We start from the raw sequence: 14,703 nt of genomic DNA, 5'->3' as shown, positions 1-14,703 counted from the left end.
GCAGAAGTCAGGCCGCTGCAACTCGGCAGGAACACTCACGAATCTGACGAGGAGAAAACAGGATCTGGTAAAAAGGACTTTACCAAGTTATTTCTGTGAGGCTGTAGGCCGTCTACTGTCCTCCAGGTTAGCAGCTTTTCAACTGCTTCCAGGAACGTAGGCTTAACCCTCTGGGAGAGTGGAAGTGGCAGAAGTACAGGAGGAAGGGTGGACGGAGCTCGAGTGGGAGACCCCTCTGCCCAACCCTGCCCGTCCAATGTACCCTGCCCCTTCCTGAAGAGTCAAAGTCCACTCTTCTTCTGGGCCTGTCACTAGCAAACACAAAACACTGCCCAAGCTCTATGACATCAGGGAGGGAGGAGGCTGGAGACCTTCTCATCCTCCCTTGCAGGAGAGGTCGCACCGACCGTAGCCCTGGGGTCTGAAGTGCCCCTGAGGTCAGCAGCTTGCTTGCGCCCCGCTGAGTGCCGCTGGGTTCTACAGTGAACATCACGGGCACGTGTTAACAACAGTCGGCACTGGAGAAAAGGAACTCACACGAGGGCTCTGGGCGGCGCGCGAGCTGCCACTGGTTATGGAGAAGGCACAACTCATCTCAGGGTAGACAGCAAACCCGAGCCTTGAAAGGGGCTGTGGATTTAACAGGTGTGCCACCTCTTAGCCTTTTTTTTTTTTTTTTTTTGGCGGTACGCGGGCCTCTCCCTGCTGTGGCCTCTCCCGTTGCGGGGCACAGGCTCCGGACGCGCTGGCTCAGCGGCCATGGCTCACGGGCCCAGCCACTCCGTGGCATGTGGGATCATCTCGGACCGGGGCACGAACCCGCGTCCCCTGCATCGGCAGGCGGACTCCCAACCGCTGCGCCACCAGGGAAGCCCTATTAGCCTTTTCTCATACCGGGAACCCAAGTTCGCGTGGCTATTCCAATTCATCGGGAAGTCTTCCCAGCCTGGTCTGCACCACTCACCCGGACCGCCCTCACCGCGAGTGGACGCAGCTCACCCTGAAGCTTAACTGGCAACAGGACCAGGTGTCCATGCTGACCTACAGGTGCTGCAAAGAGGAGATCTGGGGGTGAGCAGCTTTCTCGGGGTCACCCACATGTTGCGGAGCTGGGCACATTCAGGTTTCCTGACTCCTAAGCCAGTCACATTTCCTTTCCCAACTTAAGTTTTGCTACAGTAACTGGGAGAAAAAAATGACTCACGCCACTGCTGGACATGCCAGTTGTCTCAGAGAGGGGAAAAAACAAGTCAGGCACCATTAATAACTGGGTAGCAAAAGCCTTCTTGGGTTCGAGGGCCAGGGGGCTATGTAGTTTGAAAGTGGTCTCCCCACCGAGAGAGGAACGAGTGCTTACCCCCGGTTTAAACCAAACAGCACCAGAAGCAAAAGGAGACCAGGGCTCAGATCACTCACAGATATTGGAAAGCTTCAGAAAGTGTGATTTTACAAATTCTACTGTACGTGAAAACCTTGTGGACACAGTCACCACTTTGATCTTTTCTTCTCAGATACAGTGAACACCGGCCAAACTGTTTTAATTTCCGAATTTATTAAAATGATTAACCTCAATACTGCAAGTGCATGTACAAAATATTTGTAAAAAATGTTTTTAATGAAACATTAAAGAACTTACCTCAAATGCTGAAAAAGTCCTTTTTTCATTCTTTCAGTACAAGGAATACATTGTATCTCAAAAGTGTTACAACTCAGCAAAACAATTTAAAACAGTAATTTGAAAAATGATTGAAAATTGAATACCTTACATATATTTCTATGATCATTTCCTAATTCTTACAATGCCAAAATCTTTACCAATCGTTGCATAAGCTCTAGCTACGTTTTATTGAATGCAACCTCTTCCAAGTGGTCAACAGTGTGTGGGTTTCGCCATTCCACACAGTGAAGTTCTACAGCAGAGCTAGACCAGCTCCGAGGCCCCTAACTGTAAAAACGGAAATTAGGTTTCCCTGGAAGGCGCCGGCAGTGGCTGCCGGGCGCTTGTGCACACCGACTCCTGAGGCAGTGACCACCACCTAACGTCACTGCTCGGACCCACGGGAAGGTCAGCCCCCAAAGACGAGGCCTCAATAAAGTTAAACATCATAAATAAATTACTAAAATTAAGCTTAAAAATGGAGTAAAGCGGGAAATGCGGTATTTTGTTACTTTTTCCTTAAGATGAAATTCCTGAAATGGCTATCGTTGGTATTCCAAGAAAACAGTTCCAAGATTTAGTCTCTGAACCTCTTTGAAAGACTCCAAACTAAGGTGGGAATAAAAGATGACCCCCTGCTCTCTGGTACCTCCCAGACACAGGGTCTAAGCGTGACCTTCTCAGTGGCCTGAGTCTCCCACTGCCACCCAGAGACACCGGGAGGACTGGGTGAGGTTGTAGACTGCTCCGAGTGCCTTGCGACAGACCTTGCAGGGCTGCCCTACTTCGAGAGGTGAAGAGTTCTAGACGGAGCGAGCAAAGGGGGGTGTGAGTGGGCGAGGAGGTCAGCCACCTGCTCCCACATTAATACCTGAGGGTGAAACTGCACCGTTAACGAACAGGGGCGAGACGACAGAAGACGACAGAAGGAATTCCTTGAAGAACAGAAGGGGAGGAAAATTCTAAATTTAAAGAACTTTTATCAATGTTACTAAGTTCTATTTGGAACCTACTAGCAATAGTTCTAAGGAACTTAATTTAAATAGTATCCCCAGGAACCTAGAAACTGGTAGGAATCAATAAGTAGTAACAGTAAGCATTGAGGTTTTCTCCACTGGACTTCTCATTACCTGCAGATTCCTTTAAGTATGTAAAGACATGGGCTACTTTTCTAGACACTACACGAATCTCCTCAATTGATTTCACTTAGGAACACTGTATATCTGAAAGTACATGTACACATTTCCCAGAAGTAGAGAGACCCACTGGTGTCCAACACCTGCTACAGATTTATATTCTCAGATTCTTTGTCCAATGATTTGTAAAATAATCCAGAGAAATGGAAGGTTGGTATTGAACATAAAGTAGTAATCAAAATTTTGCTCATTAAGTTACTTAAAATTAATTTCTCTTCTCAAAGTGCTTCAAAAACAAATTAAATGACTCCTCTTTTTGTTTAACTGATAATATAGTCAAAAAAATCTTTGATATTTTCATACATAAACTAACATAAGCCAAGAACTCCCACTGATGCAGTGCTTAAAACTATATATTTATAATTTCCTATTTTATTGGCATGAATATTTCTAAACTTAAAAACCTTCCTGGTAAGTTCTTTTAATTTCTTATGACAAAAATTTCTCACAACACACAAATATTTACAACATATACACTGTTTTCAGTTCTTTACACTGAATTTCAAAGACAAACATTTTTTTATAGGTTACCACAGAACAAAAGCTGTGACTCATGTTTTTATTTCATAAACTATTATAAGTTAAAGTGAATAGAGTTCTTTAATATTCCTTGTAGCATTTTACAAGTGCAACAGAAAACTTGAAGACCCCAATTAAGATAGCTGTAGTTCATTAGATAAATGTTGTTTGTTGCCATCACATTTGTTCACAGCAAATTTTTTGAAAAAATAAGCACCAATCATTCTTGCAAAGAACAATTTTATCTAAAAGGATTGAAAAGTGTTAAATACAAGGTCTTTAATTTACATGACGAGCAATAAATACGCTGTATCGAAACTCCTCCTGCACACTGCGACCCTCGTACATATAACGTACTGAAAAGTTAGCTGTCACGCATGTAATTGTTTTTTGTTTTTTGTTTTTTTAAGAAACCGATTTCACTCCCACCCGACCGATGGTCTGCTATTTAACCAAGGTCACAAACAGTACACCTGGGCCAGCAAACTGTGAAACTGACAAAACTCCAAGGGGGAAACATCTAGCAAATAAATCAAGCCAAAGAACATTGCTGGTGATATTAGCATATACTAGAAAACTTTAATATGCTGCTACTGTGATTTGTTTTAAATTATTTTTAGTCATATATTAAAGAGCCAGCTGATGCTCTTAAAGTTAAAAAAAAAAGAAAACTGTGCAGCCACATTATTGTTCTCAACGTCCTGTGTGGAAAGTTGCTATCACTGTACAATTTTGCTTGAGCCTTTATTTTACAACAGGGCTTTACCGCTAACTCAGAATTGCACATAAGAAGGCTATTTAAAAAGTACAATAAAAATTTGCACAAATCAGACTTTTAAGAAGAGTCAGTACGCTGTACACTTTCTACAGTATTATGCTGATAAGTGAAAAGACAACAGAAGTGCTGCCCCTAAAATGTTTGCGGTTGAGGAGCAATTGACTGGAATTGTTTATTTCTTTAAAGTAGTTATCCCGGGTCAAATCAAGACCAAGAGCTTACTATGCGTTAAGCCTCAAAGACTGATCTTCTCTTCTCCTGGAAGAAATGTCAATATCTATAGAGTCTTTTCCGACTATGAGCCTCAGCCGCTTCGCCGGAGGAAGAGGGATAAAGTCGTCTTCGAAGTCGTCATCATAGTCATCCTCCCCTCCATCTCCCTCTGAAGAGGAGGAATCAGCGGTACTTTCTTCCTCATACTGACTATAGTCATCGACTTCCATGCGAGACTCCAGGAGAGAAAGGGGATCACTGCAGCACACCCCATTTTCGTGAAGCCCCTCTGTGTACGACCCCCTACTCTCCTCGTCCCGTTTTAGCTGGATTTTTAATTTTGTAGAGCTACTGCCTGATCCTGAGTTAAATCCATTATTAAGCTTTGCTACATAGAGATTATTATCATTTTCATGGTCTTTACTTAACTTGATGCTTATTTTTGAGGAATTCACTCCATCATTCTCTTGGTCATTTGTCTTGCTGCTGCTGTCATGACGCCTGCGAAGAGTCAATTTGGGAATCCCGGAGTTATTTTCTAGGATTAACTGTGCATCATACCTAGTGATCCGCCTCTTCTTTTTACTTTTTGCAGTTCGGAAGCTGTCTTTTGCTTTGAAGCTGTCTGATGCGACCACAGAACCGCTAACAGGAGAAGGGGGCCAGTCCGTGTAGCTCCCGGGCACGCCCTCCAGGCTGCTGTGCTCGCCCTGGTCAGGGTGGGACCCCACCCCCTCTCGCCCCGCGCCAGCTCTGCCAGGGGAATCGTGCACCGCAGCGGATTCCTCTGCTTCTGCCAACTGTCTCACCAGTTTCCCTTGCCGTGACTTCTTCTTTGACATGCTGCTGTCGCTCTTAGGACACTTGGCCTCCCCCTTCTGGGCAGCTTCATGCGCCAGTTCTTCCTCCTGCACCGCAGGAGACGGTTGCTCGCCGCTGTCTGGGCAAGGTTCCGTCAAGCTGCTTTTGTAGCCATCCAACGTATTTGGTTCAAGCTTGATGTCGGAGGTCTCCTTCAAATTCATCCTCGTCCTCAAGGACCGCCGGGTTGTGTAGGTGCAGGGGGCGCCCTCCACGTGCGCAGGGGCGCCTCGCCCGGAGTTCTGCTTGTGCTCTCGCGCTGCGTGTCTAGTTAAGCACCCACTGGCCGCCGCGGCCGGGACTGGTCCCTCTGGCTCCTTATCTTTTTTAATGGGCAAATTTTTGTACAGAACTACTTTAGGCTCTTTAAGTACTAAGTTTCCCATTTCGAGTTTTCCCGAAGCACTCTTCTGCTCCAGCCGTTTGCAATGATTTCTTAGTTTTATCTTTGAAAGTAAAGGCTTTGCAGGTTTTCTCAGTTTCTTTGGTACCCTGGAATTACTTATAGGAGTTAGCTTAGATGAGGTAGAGTTGGAAGGAGCTGGAATTCCTGACAAGGACTGCCTTGTCAATGCTCTGCTCTTGCTGTTCTTTTTCATGCCAACGGAAGATTTTCGGTTAGAAGCTGCAAAGTTTAAAAAAAAAAAAAAAAAGCATGAAAAACAGTCTTGGTAACACGGTAATGTTCAACAAAACAATGCCAACACCCAGACGATTAGCTATGAAATGTTTAGATTATACAAAAAACGTGGTAGACAGACCCCAGTTGCATTTCCGCCAGCACTCCTACAGTTCTCCTTTACATTCGCTTTCTAATTTCTGCCTCTAATTTAAGAAGCATCTATTCACTTTCCAGGTACGTAATTTCAGGGTTAAAGAGCTCTTAGCACAGCAAGGACCTGGATTTCACTCTAAGTGTCCTTAATCTATCACAACATTAGTCCAAACTGAACACTTCTTTCCCTGATTTAGTCTTTTACCACATAAAATATCTGAAGTAAAAGCTAAGTAAAAATAATATTTTTCTTTCATAGATTCTTCTTAAAATCATCATTTAAAATGTTTCTAAAATCCATTATTCATTAACTCAAAGTATGTTATTTGACTAGTAATCCAGAACTGGCGACAGGTGACCAACGGGCTCTCAGATACAAATTCTATCACGATGTTTTCAAGTAAGAAAAAGAGATCCTAAGAACCACATATTGTTACCCCCACTAAACATTCATCCCCAAATACCGCACCTTCTAAGCTGTTCCCTTCAATGCTGTGAGGACTAGCAGAGACTCTGAAGGCTGCGGGACTTACTTGGCCCCATCCCTCCGCTGACTGCCCGCTGCCGACAATCAAACCGAAACAGGGAAGAAGCGCGCTGCTAGAGTTACACTCTCGGGACAAGGGGGACCCAGCTTCCTTCCTCTGGACAAGGGGATGACAACCTGAGAACATGACAACTGGACGGCTTCTCAAAAGGCTTATATGTGACTCAAGTGTAAGGTGGCCCCGTGGTGAGCCGCTGACCTTGCCACCGACTTTCCTTTCCGCCATCTTTGTTTTTCTCTACGTCTACATTTTGGATTTCTAGTCACAGTGTTTTACGTGAGTCACTTTCGCGATCACTTAGTCTGCTCCCCATCCCCCACCTGAAAAGCTCTTCCCATCAAAATACCCCTTTAACTCATTCACTAGGGAAGTTGAGATGACCGAACGAATCATCACCACCTCTCAACAGAAAACAGAGGGAATAAAAACCAGTGAACGTGGGTAAGCCCAGCACGCTGCCCGACAGGACTGCTGCTTCCTACACCCCTGAGGGTCGCCAGGGTGACTGCTGTTCCTTCTGCATGGCTGAGCGAGTCAGGTTACCATTAGTTAGTTTTTATTGAGGGAGAGGAGCAAGAATGCACAACAGCATTCCAAAAACATCAACCCGCCAAGAACATAAGTCTCTGTACTCAGGAAGACGGGCTCACAAATGGCTCTGGGATCTCCAAACCAGCAGAATTCCCAGGAATGAGACCCACTGACTGAACCAAGAACATGCTTATCTGTGCGGGATGCTACCAGGGAGGCAACTTTTTTTTAAGAACAGTAGTAGCAGTAAAGTTTGGGTGCCACCCAACTTGAGAACCACCGACGTATTATGAACTGAATTATACAGAACTTACCAGAAATAGTTTTTTAAATATAAGGATATTTAGGGACTGCTTTTGCTAAAGGATTTCTTTGTGCTTACAAGGCTTCCTACAAGGTGAGAGTAGATGTGCTTATGATGTAAACACACCAGTGTTGGTGTCTGCCTTTCTCAAATGTGGCTATGGTGAGACTTTGCTGTCTATGGCTCTTCAAGGACCATTCTATGACCAAGGTCAGCGGTTCTCATTTCATACCTGCAACCACCCCTCCACAATGATCACTTATACCGTGTATCCTTGACTGCAATCCCCCTGCAATCTGGATCCAACCTGTCCTCCTAAACAGCGCCTTTGCCAGTCTCCCTCACAGACTCCTTGTCGTGAAATCCGGGGGGCCCTTTCAGCCCGTACCGTTGTTTCCTCCTCTGCAGAATGTGACACTGCTAACCATTATTTTTCCTGAACCCCCTCCTGAACCCCCTCTCTCCTTGGCTGCTCGCGAGAGCACACTCTCCTGGCCTTCCCTCCGCGTCCCGACCCTCTTCCTCCATCTGCCCGGTGGACTGCACTCCTCAGGCCTCTGCTATCCTAGGCCCCTTGAAAACTCTACTCAGTCTCCAGGCCATAAGCAGCCACTCCTCCACGGCTATCACCATCGATATGCTGGCAGTTCCCAAACCAAAGTCTCTAGCCTGATTCTCGCCTTAATTACAGATCCGCATCACCGAAGGTCCACTGGGACCTTGATCGCCCGCTAAGATTGTCTCATGAGCCCCTCACAAGTCAACATGCCCAAAGGGAACTCAACACCAAGCCTAAGTTCTCCATCTTGGTCAATACCACCAACACCCAGCCAGCTGCCCAAGCAGACACGGGGAGGTCATCCATGACGCCTGCTCTCGCTAACTCTCACCAACCAGCCACTGGTCCTGTGGAGTCCACTCCTGCCGTGTCGCTGGAACCACCTCCTCTCCATTCCTGATGCCACCATTTCCTGCCTTGACTCCGGCACTAACACCCGCCTTTCCTTGCCTCCCTACTGCTTCCCCGACATTCCATCCCCCACCACGCAGCCCAGATGATTCTCCTAGTACGCCACGTCACTTCTGGGCTTTAAACCTGCCAATAACCTAATACCTCAGAATGAAGTCCAAAATTTTAAATTATGCTCATATCCCTCCTTCCCACCTTCTACTCCAGCCCTGATGAACTTTACTGATGCAAATCCTACACTCGTGCCTACATGTTCATTTGTGACGTTCCCTCTGCTTGGAGCACGTTTCACTTGGCCAACTTCTCCTCCCCTTTTGAGACTCAGCTCAGCAAACACTTCTCTCAGGAAGCCTTTCACGACTCTACACATGACAGGTTACCCTTCCTATGACTCTTCATGGCACCTGAGATTCTCCTCACTTGGGCACTGATTTTCAATCACTGGATGGATCTCACTTACGGTGATTTTGAATCTGGGCTCTCCCCCTTCCACCCCTCCTTCCGAGAGGTTCATTGTTAGCTGACTGCAGTGAACCACTGACAAAGCACTTCAGTGTGTGTTTTAAAGAGCACAAGAGAGGCTGAATTTGATGCTACGTGTTATTCCGATAGAGAGACTTCACTTACATATTTATGTATTTATCAGTGTATTCTCATTTTGTTTGAAAAGCGTTATCTCAACAAAAGCCCAGCTAAAAGGTGTGCTCAAGTCAAAGGGCACAAAAGGCACAGTCCGGCTGGGTAAGAGAAATGCGGGCAACGTGACTGAGCACCCAGGGCTCTTCGCGGCGCCACGAAGGTGCTGCTACACTATCGCGGGGGGATGGGGGGTGAGCGCCAGCAACAGCAGGCTGAGGGAGAGACGGTGGTCACAATGGCAGACTAAGAAAAGTCTACCATGAGACTGAGGACCCTGACACAGTGGAGGAAAGGCACGGCCACGGCTCCCCTGGCTTTGGCACTAACACACCACGTGTGGCTCTCTTCCCTCACGGCTGGGACAAATCCCAAATGCATAAACCTAGACAGTAATTTCACGTGAAGGTACACATTCTTAGCAGTTAGTATATACTAGGTACAGCGCCAAGTGGGCAGATCAGTGTGATCTCCATCATCATAAGCATTCCCTGAAGTAAGAGCTATGACACTAAGTGAAAACCAAGCTCAGGTGGGCTAGCGTGCCTGAGCGCGTCCATCCGGTCAGCGGCAGAGATGGGACTCGCACCGAGGCCTGTGGCTCCAGATCTCAAGCTTTTCCCCACACCATCACACGGCCTCTAAGGGACACCACAGAGCTATTACGGGGCCAGTCCCAGCTCCTGGGAAAGGACCCGTGGTATGGCTACCGCGGTTCCCTCAGGGTGTCCTCAAAATCATAAGGCAGCTCTGTGTGGGCATCGAGAATGACAGCCAGACACAAGAGCAGCAAAACGACATCAAAGCTTCCAGAACGCTCGGGCTGCACCCGTGCCCTGCGCTGGACAAGCCCCAGAAACACACACGGTGGAGCCAAGGGAACACGAGGGCCACACACAGCCTGGCATGTTCCCAACACGAGGACCCAAAAACCCTCAATAGGATTTTAAAGACTTCAGTTCAAGGAGGCTGTCAGGCACGAGAAGCTGGCTCCACCTCATGCAACCAACACAGGAACGAACGGCTGGAAAAAGGTGCTGGAAAGGATTCTGAAGCAGCCTGCAGGCTCGGCAGGAAAGTGTTCAGACCAACCAGGGATGTCTGCGGCAGGTGAGAGAGTGACAGGTGGTGGCCCAGCCCACCGTCTCCAGGACAGGCGCTCCTCAGTCCAGCTGAGTGAACTTATTCCACTGGTGGGAGTCCTCTGGGACTTGCACCAACTCGTGGCATTTTCAGTGGCTCACATCCAGGACGCAGCACTATGGGGGTGGCCTAGCCACTGAGGCACAAGAGGCCTAAAAAACCCGACTCTTCTAGTAACGGCGTTATGATTCAGGTCTGTGGACTGAATCTGTGAAAATGGATTTCTTGTCTCCTCTCTGGATGCTAAAGCAAACAGTCAAGTTGTGGTTCTTGAGACACCTTCCAAAAAAGGACCTGCATGGAAGGAAGAAATAATTTTTTCTTCCAACTAGGCAGAAACGTTTCTTTAAAAAGAACAAACACGCTGTTCAGAGAAAGCAGTTCCTCTATAGTTGTCAGCTGCTTAATTCTAACCAAACTGCAGGATAAGATGGGTACTCGGAATCTATACGCAAGATGTATGCCCACGCCCCTTGGGAGAGAGGCTTGGGCACCTCTGGCCTTGCATCCACTGCAGTCTCAAAAAGTCTTTTTTTCTTTCAAACAGGTAGAAGGGTTTGGTCAAGACACAAACAGCAAAAGAAATACAGCCTAGAAGAACACATGTAAGAGCCCGAGAAAACACTGCTATGAACATACTTAGTGCACAATGGTCTCAGAGACCGCTGGAGTAAACCTCGAGCTCCTTCAGAGCCCTGAGCCACGTCTAGCAACTGTCACAATGACCCTCAAAGCTACTTATGCCAACCCCTGAATTACTCCAGACAATCACTGTGCAGAAAAGTAACCTGAATAAAGTAAGCACCCTGATATAAGCAGTCATGGTGAAGGGCTGTATTTCTGTTCTGTAATGCTGAGACTACAGCGCAGAGGGATTACCTATTCCCTCTAGCCTTTAGCAAGTGGCATTTACGGTCTGCTCTGCGTAGTTACTGTGTACTGGTCCCATCCTGGAGCTAAGGCATAAACTCCCCAAGGGAGGGGCCCAAGTCTCATACACTTTTCTTTCTCTTTTTAACAACTAGCAGGCTTTGAACATGTATTTGGTTTATTAATAAATATCCCATAGATGGTCACATAATAGAACACTCAACACCTTCCAAAAATTTTTCCTATTTTGATTTTTTAAACTGAGTGGCGTACTGAGTTCAGTATCTACACATCAGTGTATGGTTAACGCGTAAGAACACAAAGCACCCGCACGAACGTCACAGAGCCACGTGGACAGTGCCGTGGCATCTCCGCGTGTGGCTGGCAGCACACTCCCGGGTGTTCTATGCAGACATTTATAAAATGGGCCTCACAAGTCGCCAGTTTCACCAAGGAACCAGACTCAGAAAACAAAATGTTGATTATGCTGCGTTTATTATTAAAACCAACAGTCAACAGTGAATGACGAACTAACTGCTCTTCTTTGCTCACTCTGGACGTTAAAGACTGGAATAGGAACGCGGCATCGCTCTTCCACGGCAGAGGTTACCCCTGGCCTCTGACCCCCAGCAGAAGGTAGAGTCAGGATTCAGGGCAGTGACAGTCACCATCACGGGAGACATCTTCCCTTTTCTTTGGGATTTTCTGTAGTGGAGAGGAGTACCCAGAGCTGGGCTGAAAACATCTGAAGACAGGGAGAAGAGCCTAAAATAATCAGACCTCAGACGGTACTTACTGCTAACAAGTGTGTATGGACATTCAGAGTGCCCAAACAGGCATACTTTGGGGACCATCAAGTTAAAACTTTTAAACTTTATTCCTATCAGAGACAAGTCAGACTAAGGAGCCTACTGCTTCAGTGGCAACTAGAGAAAACTGGTGCTACCCAGATGGAAAACAGTAGCAATCAGGATGGTTCCAGGACTTCAAGGTTCCAAAAACGTGATGTGTTTTCTTGTGCTCACTTAGGATTCTTCTTTCTTTTCTCTTTATTCTTCATTCTCTTTTTCCAGTTTCCATCAGGTCTTGCCCCCCCACACAACTGGTATCTTAAAGCTTGTTTCCTTCTCCTTTTCATCTCTCTTGCTACTTTCGGTCGAGTGGCTATTACAACACGTCAGTATAATGACATTCAAACTGCTCCTCTATCACAATTCTGAGTCTGGTAACTGGTGATTTGGTGAATTGGGTCAGTTCATTTTGAAAACGGCAAGCAAGCAGTAAAAGGGTGGAAGCCTTGAGGCCAGAAGCTATGAATTCCCCAGGTCCATCATCCATCCTAACAGACTGGCCAGGCACAGAACACGTATGTGCCTGCGTGGCACCACCCCGTCCTTTGTCTTCTTGCGGGCCTAACAATATCATTACAGAGAAACTAAGACCTTGAAAAGCTTTCTGTCAAACATATGATGACCCTGGAACACACGATGGAGAATTTAATATCCAGTTACCCAGTATTCAAGAAAAGCAGACGATTTAGTACCATATTAAATCTGGAGGCATGATACAGACTGCTTTTGTGCTCGAATCACTTCTAGAACCTTGCAGTGCTGGTGAAGTGCATGAATCCCAGAGTTTCTCTCAATGTTTAAAAGATCAAAACTATTAGAGCATGCTTTAGAAAGCAAACTATGTGAAAATACTTAAAAAAAAAAAAAAAGATATGCTTATCAAATCTCCCTTACTTACTTGCATTGTTTTTTTCCTGAGTGGTATCTGCATCAGTGTTAGAGCTGACAGATTGACTGTCTGAATTTTTGCTGCTGTCACCTAACTTTTTAAGCCTATTTAAACGTTTATCTGTTTCTCTGAGTCCATATTTGCTATTGATAACAGGAGCAGGCGCAGGCAGTCCCACTCTGGATTTAAAAGCACCAGTTCCCCGCCTGAAAGAGAAACAGCACAGGTTACACAAACAGCATTCTCACTGACGTAAGCCTGGTTGCTGAGCGCACTTGGCCACATCAGATCAGCAAGTGTGATGAACTGATGAGGCCCTAATCGCCACTGGAAAGCCGCTAAGCCTAGGACTCTTAACATACATACATATATAAAATTAATGCAAAAAAGCCCCAGACTTAAAATAAAACAATTTGTTATGATTACTGTCAATCAATTGTTAATTGCTCATGAGAAGCTACTGGTTGGACCCTGTAGAATTTCAAGTGTAGGTAAAAATAAATAAATAAAATTTCAATTTCAAAACCGACTGGTACAATAATTAGGTCTAAACTGTAACTGAAATAACCCACCTATTAATTATATCCCAGCTTTGTTCTGCATAATTTAACACTACGTTACTGAATATTGAGAATTACAGAATTAAAAGAGGAACCAGCGAATTTCCATAAATTAAATCATTGCTTAGAAGCTAATGTTAGATACAAACAAATACTAACTAAAATTCTGAATAAGAAGGCTAGGCTATCTTAGTGAAAATCTCACTTCTAGAATAATGAAAACTGTTAAATTCCTCCTTTAAAGTTACTGAATGAACATAATTAACAAAATGTTACTAAATAAAAGACATTAAAAGACTTGCTTTTACCACTGGCTAAGAATGATTTGTAACCTGCTTTAATTATTTATATTTATATAAATTCTAATGAAGTGGGTGCTTAATAAGAAGTCCTCCTAAACTTCCTTAATGAACCTAGCTTTGCAAATCTTTGTTTTATTCAGTTATAAAGGTAAATTTCTACTTGCTCTGCTCAAAAGAATAAATAAAATATAAATTAATGAGGTTAAAAAAATTAAGCACTCCATATTGCATTTAAAAGATGATAAATCTCTTTGGCCAAAATTGCCTTCACTGACTTGCCTTTCACTGGCCTTCACTTGTTAAAGAAAAGCCATATAATAACAGCTTCTGAACTTGAGGCAAAATTGTGAGCACTTCCCATTATGAAAGCAATATTGCCCTCCAGAAGATCCCATGTGATTTACTTTTTTCAGGATTTAGATGAGGAGAAAATAACTTTTCTCCTCCAAGGAATCTGAGTATTTCACCTTTTGCTGAGGGAGGACAAAAATTTTATTTTCTCTCCTTCCCTCTTAAACCTCTTAATGCTAGGGAGGAGCACAGACCTAGTCTGAATGCAGAGACTATGTCTGGCGACTAAGGTGAGTATTCTTGCCTTCTTCGCCTTCCTAGGATAGATCTGGAATTCTACTTTTATTAATGCTTTTGTAAAAACGACAAACATATTGTGGGACTGCCTCAATTCTTTTTTCAAAAGGTGCATTAGAAATCCCTGTAAAAACCTCTAGGTAACCTTCACCACAGCAGGCCAACAATTACACTCCACTCCACCATGAAGTATATTCAGAAAGTAAATGCATAAATCCTAAAGGCTGTTTCATTTCAGGTGGATTAAGGAATTAATAAATTTTGTTCAGATATTGTGCCTTTTTACCATAACTTGTAATATTTCTGGAAAGATGGGCCGTACTTTAATACAAAATAAATGATCATGGTGGAATTACCTGGAAATTTATTTATTTTTAAGTAAAACTCCCCCATTCGTCTGTTTCTCTACTTCCTTTACTTCTTCTTAACTTATGGCAGTAACACATGCTTGTGTTTGCTGCAACAGGTGAGACAACCTTAGGCTCCGTCTCCATAAAGCAGAAGTCAATAGT

At 44.9% G+C, this 14,703-nt stretch overlaps 1 protein-coding gene across 4 annotated transcripts in view; it reads right to left on the bottom strand.

The window, feature by feature from the left end:
* Window positions 1–1,587: 1,587 nt before the first annotated feature.
* The window catches only part of KMT5B (lysine methyltransferase 5B), a 52,707-nt gene continuing 39,591 nt past the window's right edge, over window positions 1,588–14,703 (bottom strand). For 3 of the 4 annotated variants that reach the window (XM_024748686.1, XM_024748687.1, XM_024748688.1), the window contains 2 exons: window positions 12,751–12,947; window positions 3,781–5,849 (listed from right to left, as the gene is read on the bottom strand). In XM_024748686.1, the coding sequence (XP_024604454.1) occupies window positions 4,372–5,849; window positions 12,751–12,947 (1,675 nt within the window). In that variant the 3' untranslated portion in view covers window positions 3,781–4,371. Of the gene's footprint in view, window positions 5,850–12,750; window positions 12,948–14,703 lie in introns of all 4 variants that reach the window. The other variant, XM_024748684.1, reaches the window with a different exon arrangement.

The sequence above is a fragment of the Neophocaena asiaeorientalis genome, unplaced genomic scaffold (genome assembly GCF_003031525.2).
Source record: "Neophocaena asiaeorientalis asiaeorientalis breed wild unplaced genomic scaffold, Neophocaena_asiaeorientalis_V1.1 scaffold43, whole genome shotgun sequence".
Taxonomy (NCBI): Eukaryota; Metazoa; Chordata; class Mammalia; order Artiodactyla; family Phocoenidae; genus Neophocaena; species Neophocaena asiaeorientalis.
This window is presented reverse-complemented; position numbering and strand designations above follow the sequence as displayed.